Source organism: Cibotium barometz, chromosome 27 (assembly GCF_041138505.1).
Source record: "Cibotium barometz isolate CiBa-2024 chromosome 27, ASM4113850v1, whole genome shotgun sequence".
Lineage (NCBI taxonomy): Eukaryota > Viridiplantae > Streptophyta > Polypodiopsida > Cyatheales > Cibotiaceae > Cibotium > Cibotium barometz.
In genome coordinates this window covers 51,180,776-51,196,513 of record NC_141072.1, presented here as the reverse complement: position 1 = coordinate 51,196,513, position 15,738 = coordinate 51,180,776, and the positions used below count along the sequence as shown (strand labels likewise).

At 45.5% G+C, this 15,738-nt stretch overlaps 1 protein-coding gene across 1 annotated transcript; it reads right to left on the bottom strand.

Annotated features, from left to right (window-relative positions):
• Positions 1-5,744: 5,744 nt before the first annotated feature.
• LOC147623497 (uncharacterized) lies at positions 5,745-11,593 on the bottom strand. Its single transcript, XM_086821781.1, has 2 exons — positions 10,991-11,593; positions 5,745-6,391 (listed from the first exon to the last, which is right to left on the bottom strand). The coding sequence occupies exons 1-2, from the start codon at positions 11,591-11,593 to the stop codon at positions 5,996-5,998; spliced, it is 999 nt and encodes a 332-aa protein (XP_086677907.1). The 3' UTR covers positions 5,745-5,995.
• Between the last annotated feature and the right edge of the window lie 4,145 nt (positions 11,594-15,738).

Below are 15,738 nucleotides of genomic sequence, written 5' to 3'. Positions count from 1 at the left end.
AAGAAACTATATAGATGATTGCACAATCACCCCATCAAGAAGCTAATACTAGCTATTGTGGAGGCATGGAGAGTTAAAGGCATAACATATTATTTGGTAAAATTAATTATATGTTGCATTTGATAAAAATGAATATAACATCACTAATGTATATCCTTTTTGTTTATGAAGCACATTCTTTATGCGCATGGACCATATTTTGTCAAGGAGAGAGGATCGCTAGCTGTATCGAACACACAAGGCATGGAGAGATCACACTGTCAAGCACAAACTTCATATTTCCAATCTACAAGGCATGGTGGTGGAAAAACAAGAAGCAATCCATTGCGAGAATTATTTAATTAATTTTATAAATGCATGGTCCAAAGGATCAAGGCACAATCGAAGAGATTTTAGTTCAACCATGTAATGAATATCTTTTTCTTCTAATGAAATTTGTTTTATCATATTTTTTTAACCACATGTTGATAACTTTTATTAGAAAGAGTAGTTTAGATCGTCACAAGTTGCTTTAAAAATATTAAAAGCTAAAAGTTTTTTTTAAAAAAGCAAGACAAATGAACAATGTTATACATATATCAAAAACATATTGGCAAACAGAGTTGTAGCAAAAACTGGACTATCTCATATTAAAATGTTTCACAAGCTTGAATCTATTAGGCATCTTTCTTTTTGTGCCCAAGTGCCCCCTGCTGGAGCTCTAGCCTGTAACCGCTGAAAAAGAAGCTCCTTCCAAGGCTCAACGCCTGGAAGCAGCCCCCGAACAATAAGCTTCCCCAACAAGGCTCTACTCTGATCAGCTGGATCTATAATGCCCAAGCCCCCCTGGGCCAGCGGAAGAGTAATAACTACCCAAGCAACCTTAGCCCGGGCTGGCTGACCATCCCGTCCCCCAGACCAAAGAAAGTTCCTGATCAGCCTCTGTACCTGGCTGACGCAAGAGCTCGAGAAAATCCAACAAGACGTGATATACCACATAGTCGCTAAAAGCACCTGATTTGTCACCACCACCCTCCCAGCCAAGGAAAGCCGAGCTTTACTCCAATATAAAAGCTTCTTTCGAATGCTCAGAAGAAGCGGGGCGATCTGCTACTCAGGTGACAAATCAAGTCCAATCTGGCATTCCAGATACCGCACTGCTATGCTAGGAGGAATCCATCTAAAACCCGAGTCTGGGCTCCATGCCGGAGCGGGGGCGCTACTATTGATCCAAAAAGCCACTGTATTGCGCCAATTGATCAATGCTCCCAAAGCCACACCAAAAACCTGTAGAGATTTGTAATCTCCAAGTAGCTCACACGGTGAGAAAACTCAACTGCATGTGTCTACAAAATACTAAGAGCAAGATCCAGAGTCCACTCCCGGTCGCGAGTGCCACAAAGAGGGAAGGAGAAGGCCACCGCTGAATTAAGTGCCTCCTCCCCTCGGGCCGGAAGTATCACCACATGAACTCTGATAAGTGCTAGCTCATGGGGGCCCTCCGCTCCAAATAGGCGTGTAAAGGAGTAGTCGAAAGCCTCCGAGCGCTGTCTAGTGTCGAGACTACTCAGCTGATTGCGGATAGAGGATATCCGTGAAGCACGAATCGACATGGTAGGTCTCCTCTCTGCGGTACACGAGCAAGGTCGGTGCTCAGTGCCCGCCGGGGACTGCAGGTGAGCGCCAGGGCACTGCCAGTGTCTCCCGGGGAGTTGAGATGAGCAGAGGGGGAGGGTGAGCCAGCAAGTCACTTCTTGGGTGCAGCAAACAGCCAGAGCCTGAGTTGGAGGTTCCCAACAAGCAAACCTCCGGGTAGGTGTCAGAGTCAAGTTTGTTAAAAGCTCGGCCTAAACTTCAATTTCAAGATAATGTAACAATTGTTACTGATGGGTTGCAGCCAGATCAGCGGGGTTCCCACACAGGATAAGCCAATTTTGGATGATGCAGTTCAGGAAAATGATGAATGGGCGGGCTTGTTAGAAGCCCCTCTACAAATTAAATTGGGGCAATTACTGAAGCTGGTTCCTAATTTCCATAAAGCATTACTCTCTACAGAGAATAGCAGTGTGATTGCCAAGGACACTGCGAAGCAATCCGTGCAAGCGGCACATCTGGATGCAGTTTCTGCTGTTCCCGTGTGTGACGGATAGTCGTATACCAAAAATAACTGTCAAATTCAAAGGGCTACCAATCGACCAAGTGTTCAATTGATGGAGGGTTTGGAGTGAATATTGCTACTACGGAAGACACTTGTCGTCGCAAGGGGTGGCTTGAATGGGACCCAGGTCCATTTTTGGTCCGTAGAGCTGATCAAAGGCGAGTTCGCCCTTTGGGCATCCTCAAAGGAGTGATAATCGAAGTGGCCGGCATACTGTTTGTGATGTCATTTGTGGTCCTTTGCATGGAAGATTCTGCCGAAGAATACAATTTGTTACTGGGTAGACCCTGGTTGCGCCAGGCCAAGGTCAGACACAATTGGGAATATAATCAAATGACTATCCACCACCGTGGCCGCAGGAAAGTCAAGTTTACTTTGCGAAAGCATCGTCAGTTGAGTAATCCTGTTTGGCCAGTCATTGCGGAGACAGTAAACATGGCCAAGGGATGAGATGATGATGAAGAAGAAAAATTCCTTCGGGACAATGCAGTACGCTTCCATTTTGCTATGTGGATGTCGCCTGTATCGTGGCTGAATATGTGATGCCTACCATGGGAGTAGGCCCATGAATCCAAGGAAGAACTTTGGAAAACAAGAGCTGCGCACAGAGGAATATGCCCCCGATGATGATTTGGGCACTATCCTAGTCAAGGAAAGGGAGTTTGAGGCACAAATGTCTCGCATCACCAGAGTAAAAGAGGACGTTTTGGAAACAATCTTTCTCAGTGAAGATAAAAAGTCACAGCCTGTCAAGGTCAGCATGCTGTTAGAGCCCGCATTCAGACTGGAGTTGGTCCAACTATTGTGGGAATTCAAGGATGTTTTTGCCTGGGATTATGCAGATATGAAGGGATTGGATCCTAAGTTTTATCAACATCACATCTATTTGCGGCGGCTAGATGCGATTCCCTCTCGGCAGCAGAGCAGAGGTATCGTATGAATCCACATGTAGCTAAACAAGTCAAGGAGGAGCTCGACCACCTGCTGCGAGTGGGGTTTATTGCTCCTATTGAGAATCCTAATTGGATCTCCCCTATTGTCATCGTCCCCCCAAAAAAAATAAAAAACTCCGCATTTATGTGGACTATAGGAAGCTGAATGCGGCTACAATTCCAGATCCTTTTCCTTTGCCTTACATGGATTCAATTCTGGATGAGGTTGCTGGAAATGAAATATACTCCTTTCTGGATGGATTCAATGGGTACAATCAAATTCAGATGGCACCTAAAGATCAGGCTAAGATGGCATTCACTGCATGGGGGGTATTTGTCTGTGTACGGTCATGTGGTTCAGCTTGAGGAATGCCCCTTCAACTTTTCAGGGGGATATGTATGAAATTTTTGGCCCTTTTCTTACGGATTTCATGTGCATCTTCTTGGATGATTTGTCTGTGCTCAGCTGCATCAGGCATTTGCGGCTTTGCTTTTAGAGCTGTGTCGGGAAGTATCTTTCAGCTTGAACCCACTTAAAACTGTGTTCGCGGTGCACAGTGGCAAGTTGCTTGGTCATGTCATTTCCAAGGAAGGCATCACAGTGGACCCAGACAAAGTTGCGGCAATTATGCAAGCACCAACTCCTATGGACCCAAAGGGTTGTATGCGTTTTTGGGGCTAGATTCGTTGGCATGGTCGCCATTTGTAGTTTCGGCACATCTTGCAATCCCTTTGAATGCGGCCGCTCATGTTGATCGCAACAAATTTCAATGGTCAGAAGATTGCAATTTCGTCGACTGTCTACTACGGAGAAAAACTATTTAGTTACAGAGTGGGAATGATTTATTCAGTGCGAAAATTTTAGCATTATCTACTGGGTCGTAGATTCTTTTTTCATGTCGACCATTCGGCCTTGCTGTACTTGGTACGACAACAGCATTTAACAGGCCGGTTAGCTCGCTGGGTGCTTCTATTACAAGAATTTGATTTTGAGGTCATTCATCGCCCTGGCACAGAGCATGTGGTGGCCGACTATCTTTCATGCCTTGATTCAGGAGAACCAGGGATTGGCGTAGATGATGAATTTCCAGATGCAGCTCTGTTTGCGGTTCAGTCAGAAGAGACGGGCGGGGAGCAGGATCAGCAAGCTGTAGCCCTTCCTGGTCTTCCATGGACTTGGTATGAAGAGATGTTTTCTGTTATTTCCACTAGGGAAATGCTTGCTCACTTAACTGGAGATCAACGGAGACGCCTCGCCTTGCGGAGTCGGTGATTTGTAGTTTGCATTGGTGAGCTATACTATTGCAATATTGCGGATGTGCTATTGCGGTGTGTACTGCCCCAAGATTAGGAAGCAGTATTATGGGAAGTTCATTGCGGGGTTGTGGGCGGCGGTCACTTTTCAGGCAAACTTACTGCAAAGATTATCTTACAGAGTGGTTTATGGTGGCCTTCGGTTCATAGGGATGCTCAACAGTTTGTTTTGCATTGCGATGTTTGTCAGAGGATGGGCCAGCCTTCGCAGCGGGGATCGCATGCCTCTACATGACATTCTTCCATTAGAGCCATTTCAAAAATAGGGGTTAGATTTTATTGGTCCGATTAAACCAACAGAGCAGCCAAAACTTGCCAATCGGTATATCCTCACAGAGGCTACGGATTACTGCACAAAGTGGGTAGAAGCTTGGGCTTTGAGAGATAATATTGCGAATTCTGTCGCACAATGTCTTTTTAAGGATGTGTTTACCAGGTTTGGCTGTCTGGTAGAATTAGTCAGTGATCGGGGCGGCCATTTCATTAACAAAGTCATTAAGTGCATGACGGGGTTTTATATGGTGCTTCATCGCAAGTCGTCCCCATATTACCCTCAAGCGAATGGCCAGGCAGAGTCTTCAAACAAGCAGATAGTCTGTATCTTAACCAAAGTGGTAAGTCTTCACCACACACGGATTGGGATGAGAAGTTGCCAGCAGCACTCTGGGCTTACCGCACGGCATTTAAAGTAGCAACGCGGTTAACACCCTTTAAGCTGGCCTTTGGTATGGAGGCAATCACTCCGGCGGAATTTGTGGTTTCTAGTTGGCGGGGGCTTGCGATTGCGGATCTCGGCTACTTCCAGAAGATTCTCTCACATATCGCTTAGAGGCTATTCAAGAATTAGATGAAGACCGGATGAAAAGATTTCACTGGGCACAGGAAATACAAAGTCGCAGAAAGAAATAGGTTGATCGGCATTCACGGAAGCGCCTTTACACAAGGGGGCAGTTGGTCCTGATTTTTATGACCCGCATGTTTAAGAAGCCTGCCAAGTTAACAGTGCGTTGGAGTGGTCCATTTTGGGTGTATGCTCCTTCCGGTCCCACTTCCTATTTCTTGGCCAATCTGAAAGGTGAAGTGCTGTCATCTTCAGTTAATGCATTTCGTATGCGGCACTATCATGCGGCGGCACCTATTCAATGCCCCTTTCCAACTTCTGAGGCAACTGCACTCCCGGTCATGATGTTTGCATCAATTTTAATATTGACTTAAGTTTAGGAATCAATTCTTTGACACCTATCATACAGGCATGCATCGAAAAGGGTGCACGGATTTAAATTTTACATGCGCAATGGGGCTCATTCTGATTTTTGCCCTTCCTGCGCTCTTCTTTGCTGTCAGAGCTTCTTTTTTTTTTTTTAAGTTAAAACGGTGGAATATATTAGAAAAAAATATGGTTACAAGATCCCATGTGGAAGGTCCATGGGGAGACACTACGACCTGATGAAACCTTCAGCAAAAGAGGGTAAAAACCCTGAAACAAAATCAGAAACTGTACTAAATCATATCATGAACTGTTCGGCCAGCCAGCACCAGTAAAGGTAAAGATCTTCAGAAAAGGAATAACAGAAAATCCTGATGTATCAGTTCACGGCGGCCAGCCCCTCTTCTAATCCGTGAGAGAGGATGATGAAACATAATGAGCATAACAATTTTGATGCACCAGTTTGACAGACAAATCCTGAATCACAGACTGAGGCACTAGGCAGTGGCCAGCCAGCCCCAGTGGAGCTAGCCTGAGAGGATGGTAGAATATCATGAGCAGAAAATTGAGGCCATGAGGGCTTAAAGAACCCCACAGAAGCTCTCTGAAGCCTGGACGTAGAACTCGGAATTCTACAGCCTTCTTTGACATTCCAGATGGAGCCCTTGTAACATAACTTCCTTTGATTGGCAATGCGAGGAGACATGGAATCTCTTCCATTTCCTCCAAGGTAGGTCTTGCCACCGGTCCACCTCCATGGGAACACCACTCGGCTGGAGTTGATGGATAAGCTTGAGTACACTGTCAAGAAAAACATAAAAGTGGTGATTAGTTTTAATTTCATATAGCGCTTCATTACGTTGCTTCCATACATGCCAAAGAAACAAAATTCTGACGGACTGCCACGTTAAGGGGTCCATAGAGTGGCATTCTCCTAGGAGGATTTCTTTCCAACTCAAAGGGATTTTCCTAATTTTCTTAAAGGCCTTGTTCAGAACATCCAAGAATTGCCTAGTGTCTAGGCAAGAGAAGAAGAGATGGGGGACAGTTTCTAGCTTGGTATTACAGCGGGGACAAAGGCCGTTCCCATGTCCAAACTTCAGGGCCTTCTCAAGGGTCCAGGTCGCTTTGTGCATGACCAGCCAGGCCAAAATGGCGTGTTTCCTTTCATGAGCGAAGGCCCAAATAAGCTTAAATCAGAAGGCCCATTGATGTTTGTTCCAGGCCAAGGACCATCTCTTATTGAGCTTAAGAATCAGATTCTTTGCATGAAAAGTGTTAGGTAACTTGACAAGATTACTGGAGTCGCCCCACCGGATGGCTTTGGAAAAGGTAATACAGTCACAAATCAGCCCCGGGGGAATGGAGACCTTAAGAGCATTACACCTCTGAATGACCAACTCAACTCCACCACGGGATAAGATGAATTTATTGCAGAGTTGTTCCCTATTTAATATGCCAGTTGAGTCACATAAGTCACCCCAAACCTTTATACCAGAGCTTTGAAACAAGAAAGACTGGTCTGGACCTGTTCATTGGAGATCGGAGATACGAGATGCCCAAACCACACAGAGTCAGCAGCATAGGCATACCTACCTCTCTTAGTAAAGGTTTGGAAGCAGAAGAGCTTTTTGTATTTCATCCAAGACTCCCACATCCTACAGCACAGTTTGCTGCCTATAGGGGAGAGATAGGCCTTTGAGAACAAAACATCATTGAGAGAGAAACCCTTCCAAGATCTTTTACCTTTGAGCCAAAATTTATTAATATCCCTTTTGAGTAAGTCTGCCCAGACATCATTAGACAAGATGGCTCTATGCACCCATTTAGCTGCAAGCTTCTCAGCAAGCAAACCAATGTTGATGATGCCAAGACCCCCTTGCTCTTTTTCCAAGCAACATGTCTGAAAAGCTACTTTGCTGATCCTCTTACTTCCCAGAGATCCCCCCCACAGATAATTCCCCATGATCGAGTTAAGGGATTGGAGTTGGGTCTCAGAGGGTCTCCAACAGGCCAGGAAGTAAACAACAGAGGGGATAATGAAGTGATTGAGGACAAAGGCTCTTGAAGCCACCCCTGTGTTGATGTGACTCCATTTCTTGACCTGATTCTTGAGTTTATCAAGCACATAGTCCCACCTTTGTTTGGAAGAGATGTTAAAGCCCATGGGGATTCCTAGAAGCCTGAACACAACACCATCCTGGATACTCTTACAACCAGCGGACAGGATCGAGGGGGGGGGGCACCCCTTCAAAGACTCTGAAGCTCGTCTTGGAGTGGTTAACCTGCGAGCCACTGGCAAGGCAGAAGGTCTCCAGGCAGGACATAAAGTGGGCAGCAGTCTGCACATCGTTCCGGAGCAGCACATTCGTGTCATCAGCAAAAAGCTGCAGACATAAAGGATCAGTCCTGTTGGGGATCTCAATACCCTTGATATTATTATCAGTTATATCCTTGTTAACAAGCCATCCCAGAGCATCCGCAACAATAGCAAAAAGAAGAGGGGACAGGGGACAGCCTTGCCTTATAGATTTCCTCAGAGGAAAGGCACCAGTGAGAGACCCATTGACGGCCACCTTGGAAGAAGCATTTCCAAGCAAGGTTTGGACATACTTTATGAATTTCCTATTGAGACCAATATCTTGAAGGGATTGGAAGAGGAATGACCAGTCTATTCTATCATAGGCTTTATCAAAGTCTATTTTGAGGAAGATGTAGTTCTGACCAGAGTTTTCAGCATGCTCCATACCCTCCCAAAGACTAATGATAGCATCAAGAATATACCTTCCCTTTATAAAGCCCTTTTTCTCCTTGAGGATCCACTCATCCATATAGGGGTTGATTCTGCTAGTCAGGATATGAGCAAAAACTTTGTAAAGGGACGAGAGACATGTTATGGGTCTCCAATTACCAAGATCTTCTTTCTCATCCTTTTTGTGAATCAGCTTGATAACTCCCATATTTGTCTTTTCAGCTAAACCTCCCTTCCTCATGGCTTCCCTCCAGATGTCAAGGATGTGAGGGGACAGTTCATCTTTGAAAACAAGAAAGAATTCGTTGGGAATCCCATCTTCCCCCGGAGATTTGCATTTTTTGAGATGAGAGATAGCCTCCTTGACCTCCTTTTCAGTGAAGGGGGAGTCAAGCTTAAGGGCTAAAGCGGGGTTAACAACCTTTCTCCTAATGCTGGCAATTTTGGCCCTAGCAGCAGAAACTTCGTGAGAGGGAGGGAGGGCTGTGGAGAACAAGTTAAAAAAGTGGTCCTTAATAACCTGCAAGTTTTCCACATCATCTAAAGCAAGGTGACCATTGGGCTTCTTAACCATAGGGATGAGATCTCTACCTTTTTTCCTTTTAAGGAGCGCAAACATCTTAGGGTGAGGAGTATCAATTTTCCCAGCCCAAACCTCCCTGAACCACAATCTAGTGGCCTTAGCCGCTAACAACTCCTCGAGTCTGAGCTGGTTCTTTAGCTCAATCAAAGAGTGGTTAACAGCACCATTTTTAGACAGATAAATGTCTTGAATCTGGTTCCTGATTTGAACTCTACGATTCAGACGGATCGTAGAAACTTGCAGCTTATACTCCTTGTAGATAGAATGAACCTTATTCACCAGACTTTCCCATCCCTTGGATGGGGAAACGAATTGATTGAAAGCATCCGCAATGGAGGCTTTGATCATCTGTTGGATGCAAGGGAGACGGAAGAGGGAGGGGTCAAGATGGGGCCATCCAGCCCTACCTTTGGCCTGGCCTAAGGACAGGTTGCAGATCAAAGGGATGTGATCTGAGATGGTTAGGGAGGGGTCCGTAGTAACTTTGGTTTTTAAGAACATATCAATCAAACTCCCCGAGGCATACAGTCTGTCCAATCTGGCAGCTCTGTGAGACAGGAGCCTTTTTGATTGTTAGACCAAGAGAAACCAGTTTTCGAAGAAAGATCAAAGAGATCTTTCTCCCCCTTTAACCCATCCCATTTAACCTTTTCATAACCACTAATGGTACTGCCCAGAAGTCTGCTTCTGTCAACCTGGGCCTCTACCATGTTAAAGTCACCAATGAGAAAGATGGGTCCCACAATCTGAGTGATAGACTGCCAGGTAGTGGCTCTCAAGCTAGCCAAGCAGGGGGCATACACCGAAACCAAAGTGAAATTGAAGGGGTTGCCCATCCTAACAGCGGTCCAAGAGTGGTTCACATCAGACCAAGCATCTAAAATGGCGTGTTCCCACTTCATGTGGATGCCAATCGCCGCCCCACCTTTCCCAGAGTGGTGATTGGTAAAAAACCACCGAGAATTCCTAGAGATTTTTTGAAGGTTCATATGAAGCTGCTGGCCCCCGATTTTGAGCTCTTGAAGACTGATAAGGTCAAATTCAAAAGTAGAGTCCCTTAACCACATATTAATAGCCACAGCCCTCTCCGGGTTGGTGAGCCCTTTACAATTGAACGAGAGAAGGTTCAGAGAATTCATTTCTTACTCGTTTTTGAAGGTTTCCCCGTAGATACAGAGGTTCTTAGGACATCTTGGCTTTTTTCCTTTTTCCTCTTCATTTTCGAACCCATAAGAAGGGGAGAGAAGTCCTCCTCATCATGCTGTTTCATTGGTGAGAGGGACATCCTCTTCATCAAAGAAGCATCTTCTTCGTCCAGTTGGGCTTTGAAAACTTCATCAACACGCTGGGTTTTGTCAATGAAATCCTCATCTGATTCCATCGGGGAATCAAGATCTTGACTAACTAAAACACGGTCCTTGTTGGGGACCCTTCCCGGGGATGGTTGATCAGCCCCTATAAGGGCTGAGCAGCCAGCCTCTTTGGCCTGAAATTGCACTTCTAGACCGTCTTGTACCTCAGCTAAGAGGGGGGCATATCTGTTGGCTGGGATATGCCAATTAGATTTGTTGTTTTTAGCCTTGGACACATGTTTTCTCTGAGGCAGGACAAAAGCCTCCTCTTTGGCTGGGGTTTTATCATTAGAAGCTGGTTGATGGAGATCAGGGCAATCTCTAATGAGATGCCCTTGTTTATTGCAATTAAAGCAGGCGTTCGGGAGGTTCTTGTAGGTCAAAATTTGCTCATAGATAATCTGCCCCTCTCTGTTTTTCAGGGGAACTTTCTCTTTGAGGGGTTTAGAGGTGTCAACCTCAATGAGCATTTGATGAGCCCATTGAGGATTAACGACTTGAAAAGGTTTTTGACCTAGAACCTTGCCTACAGCACCCCCTATCCTCTTAGCCCATATAGAAAACTTGGTGGGCATATCTGTAAATTCTACCCAGACAGGGATTTTGGTGGGTTTGGGTCCTTTGGGGTCAAACGAATCGTACCATCTAAAAAAAGAAATGGGGGTATTTCTGATAATCCACTGTCCGCTGTTTATGACAGAAGAGGCGCTTACCTGATCTTCAAAAAGGAACATATAGTACGCATTAGGCAGATGTTGAACAGAGGCAACTTTGATTCCCTTTTGTTCCCAATTAGATCTAATCCAGAATTTCAGGGTGTCTACAGGCGGTCTCGCACCATGACAGAGACCAATCAGGGCGTGGGAAGACAGATGGTCCTGCCACGCTGCCAATTCTTCATCATCGCAAATTACAGCACCATCATTGTCAACATCAAAATCACTAGTTTTTTCCTCAAAGGTAGGGTTCTGTGACAGATTAATCATTGGATTATCAACTGCTTTAGGGGGAAAAGATGGAACAACATGACCTGATAAAGGCAGACGAACAGCTTCCGCGAAAGAAGTCGGGGGAGACGAGCGTGCCTGGCCAGCATGGCCCTGTGGGGGGCCGTCGAGAAGGGACCCCCGAGAACCTTCAGAAACGCCCAGTCCTCCCGGTCCTTTGTGCTGACGAGAGAAAGGAGCAGTAGCCTTGAGTGTAGCGAGCGAGCCCTCCAGAGGCCTTGATGGCACCTGAATGCAGGACCAGAGACGGAGGAATAGCTGCTTCGCGAGTGGAATATGAGGAAGACGAGGTCCCAGCAAGAACAACATCCTGCAGGGACATCCTTGAACAGAGTTCCCCCCTCTCGGGGGGGAGGAGGAATAGCGCCAGGATGCTCAGCAGGAAGACTGACGAGGGAATCAGGGCAAAGTCGAAAGGGGTTTAGCATGCAGACGGAGAGGGCATGGACGACACCTGGTGTCGAACGACAGGAGAGCAGAGGACCGTTGCATGCGAGCTTCCCTAAGCTTCTCGATTTTCTTTTCTTTTTTGATATTGTTGTGCTGTCAGAGCTTCTTGCGTTCTTACTTTCTGCGACAACCATGACGACTTCTCCTGTGCAATTTCAGCCTCTCACGCCTATTTCCCATCTGGATCAGCCAGCCCTATTGATGCATGGCTTATGGATAAGCACATCAGGATATATTCAAACCTCCATTGGGAGCGTGTGCCTGTGCACCCTCAAGCACTTTCTTTATTGTGCCAACTCGCTGTGGGGGATTCTGTGCAGATACAAGATGAGGAGCAGGTATTATCTGAGGAGCGCATCCAGCAGCGTCTACAGTTACCTACGGATGGGGCCTTTGTGGCCAACAAGACTGTTGCTGTCAACACTGCTGAGATGGAGGCGTTTGGGGTGAAAGTCAGTGGAGAATATAAGCTTTCTAGATGTACAGATGCAGCTGTCAAAGAATGCTATCGATGGTTTTTGGATTCCATTTGGCTGCAGGCCAAAACCTATACTCTCTCTGTGAGAATTAAACATTTACTTAAGACAGCAGAGATAGAATCTGTCTCCTAGGCCCACATCCTGAAAGATAGAATTAGGGGGGAGGTGCAGCGGGTTTGTGTCCAGGTGCAACGTGGCCAATCTGTTCACTACTCCAAAGTGGGCCAAATATTGCAGATTCTATTTCCTCTGATGACAAATAGCTTTCTGGTTTCCTTGCAGCCCTCTTGTCATTTTTCTACACCACTTTCTTCAAGTGTTGCAGTGCAGATTTTGGTTCTTCTGATGGTGAGAGAATTGCCAGTGGTTCGGGCAGGAGTTCGAAGAGGTCTCGTCTCTGGAGGTGCCTATGGATGCTCAAGATAGGGATGTTTCAGTGGGAGAGATTACGCCTACGGTATCACTTATTGCACCTATACGTCCATCAGTGGGTGTTTCACCACAGGCAGTGTCTGCGCTGATGGGCAGGTGGCGTCAACAAATTCAAAGCCGAATGCTTATCCCGTCTTCTGGACTGTCGACCTCTGCTAGCCCTGTTCTTGATGTTTCTGAAGGCACTCCCCAGATTACTTCGCCTTTGGCTTCCACTGTAGACACTACGATCGCTACTGATGCAGTCATTACAACTACAGTCCCCTTTCCTTGTTGGGATGCTCCAGATTATGAGGTCCGGCCTGCACATTTGGAGAGTGTGATGCGGTTGCTACAGCACACCTGCACATTTGGAGAGTGTGATGCGGTTGCTACAGCATACCGCAAATTTTTACCGTGACACTCCGCAATCAAGTCAATAGGGCGACAAGGATTGCAGATTTGGAGGCTCAGGTGTGGCACAGCTACAAGCACAGAATCAGGCGTTGCAAAATGAATCTAGGGATAATGTAAACTTGCGCCAACGCATTTCTGTTTTGGAGCAGAGTTTGCAATTATCTGAATGCTCTGAGGAGGCAACTAAAGAGCTATAGGAAACCTTCTGTCGCACCACATCAATGATGAGCTTGCTCGCCACATCGCACTAATAATGCCTTGGCTAATTACTTGAGCCTGAATCAAGGGGATATTTTAGTAAATCTAGATGATATAGAGGCACTAGCTCTTACCCTCAGTTTGGAGGTTGCTCGCCAATGGGAAGAGCACATAAATTTGTGGAAAGGAAGTTGGCAACAAGTGCGTTTACAAGAAGAAAGCTATCAACCACCTGTACTGCCTGTTTCTGGCCAGTACCCACTCTTATAAGGGCAAAGCGCGGATGGATGAGGGGTCTGTGTCCCAGCAGGTTCAGGATGCAACAATCTTGTTGGATGCCGAGGTGGCTAAAATTGTGCGTGAAAGAGATGAAGCTCTACAGGCCATGGCAGTGCAAGAGGAGGAAGGCCCATGCACTGGTAATCAAGTAGAAGGAGCATATCTAATGACTCTACTTCTGGCTCGAACAGACTGCACACTCCTTTCCTTTAAGCTTACCTCCTCGCCCTCCATTTTGGCAAGCGGCAGATGAATTTTTGAGCCGCTATGATAGGCATGTGCCATTTGTTCAGCTGCCTGCACTGCCTGCAGAGTGTATTGATATGAGGGAGCCTACTGCGGAGGAGCGTGAACAGGGGCAGATGGATTTTATTTCTCAATTCGTTCCTCATTCGCAGTGGCCAGAGCCGAGGCCTGTTCAGCCTCAATGCTATGAGGCTTTGCTTCAGAAAATTACAGATTTATACAGGGCTCGTACCCCTTCATCAACTAGACCACAAAATGCAAATGTGGCAGCACCGGCTTCTGTGTCAATGAGTGCGTTGGCATTACCATCATTGTCTTCCTCATCATCACTATGAACATAGTGAAGTTGTCTACCTCTTTGGTTGGCATTAGAGGTAGTGCCATTGCCGCCATTGTTGCCGCCTTTGTTGTTGCCGTTGTGCCGCCATTGTTGTTGCCGCGTTGCCGCTTTTACAAAATTGGGGTGAATGCCCAATCTTGCAACACTTCACACATTTCTTAATTTTAAAGCAATTGCTGGAAGCATGATTGGTTTTCCCACAATGTTTACATGGTTTGAAATTTTTAGAGGTAGATACATAAAGTGCTTGATTTGAAGTAACCTCATTGTGAGTGTGCTTATTATCCTCTTCTTGAAGAGAATGTATGATTCTCTCAAGAGAAGGAATAGGCTCCTTTTCTTTGAGAACGGTCACTACGTTTTCATATTGCATAGGTAGTGACTTGAGTAGTACGGCAATCTTATCATCTTCATCAATATTGCATTCTATATATGCTAATTGCATCTTAAGTGAAATTTTAGAGTGCTTACTCTTAGCCCCAAATGTGCTTTCAAGTGTATCCCATGCCCTTTTGGCGGTTGTAGCTTGATCCAAGTGATGGACAATATCATCGGCTACACTAGTGAGAAGAATACCTAAGGCTTTCTCATCCTTCACTTGATGCTCACGTTGTTGAGCGGCGGTTAAGTTTTCCCCTTCCGTTGTGATAATGCTCCATAGCCCCTTTTTCATTAAATACCCTTTTAATTTGACTTGCCAAGTATGGAAGCCAACCCCGCTAAACATAGCAATGTCCACTATTTCCCATAATGCTTAAGTGAGTGACTAATGCAAGCAATAAGTGGCTAATGCAAGCAAAGGGGGTCCTATTTCGAGACTCTCGAAATGGTGTCTTACCCTTGTACAATTGCAAAATAGCAACTAGAATGATGCGGAAATGAAAAATAGGGTAAAAGAGATGCACAAATTGACTAGATTTGTTAAAAGTTAGACCAATAGGAGCTCTGATACCAGTTGATGGGATGTAAGGGGGATAAATGCTAGAGCCATTCATATTTGAATAAATGAATAAAAATGAAGAGACACATAGCTTAGATTGTATTAGAAAATGAGATATGAAATACATGAAAGAGTGCCTTCTTATATAGGCTTAGGGATAGAATTCTAGAGAGTTCTAGGGATTGTTCCCGCACGGCTAAGGTGAGAGAGTAAGCATGGTGTTTACTCAACACTAAACTCTTGGCAAATTCGAGTCCTAATTTTGCAGATTTTGAACAAAAAATTTTGGCCGCATTTCGTAAAGTGCCAAATTTCTTTTCATTCTTTGAACAATTGTGCTCATTCAAACAACAGCCTCAAGAGAGCATTGAACAATCCGCTACCAGGTTTAGGAATTTTGTGGATTAGTATACTATCACCTTCAATATTGATCCACTCACCATTATGGAATCATTTCTCAGGGGATTACACCCTAGTATCCAAATTTTGGTGAGGGCACTAGCACCGCAAAACCTAGATGCTGCTATCACCTTAGCATCAATGTCGAGAGTTCTTATAGATGTGCTTTTGAACCGAAGTCAGTCCCTATCATATTATCCATGGTTAGCATCGCATTCCCCTACCACTTCCACTCCTACTTTACCCTTGCCTCTGCTCCATCTTATGTGGCCCACCAACTTCCACTAGCACTAGC

What these genes read in the sequence shown, in the direction of transcription:
- LOC147623497 (XM_086821781.1), bottom strand. Translation starts at nt 11,593, where the DNA reads ATGTTGTTCTTGCTGGGACCTCGTCTTCCTCATATTCCACTCGCGAAG. An exon ending in TGTTCCTTTTTGAAGATCAG is followed by an intron (nt 6,392 to 10,990) that starts GTAAGCGCCTCT and finishes TTTTCTTGACAG; the next exon opens with TGTACTCAAGCTTATCCATC.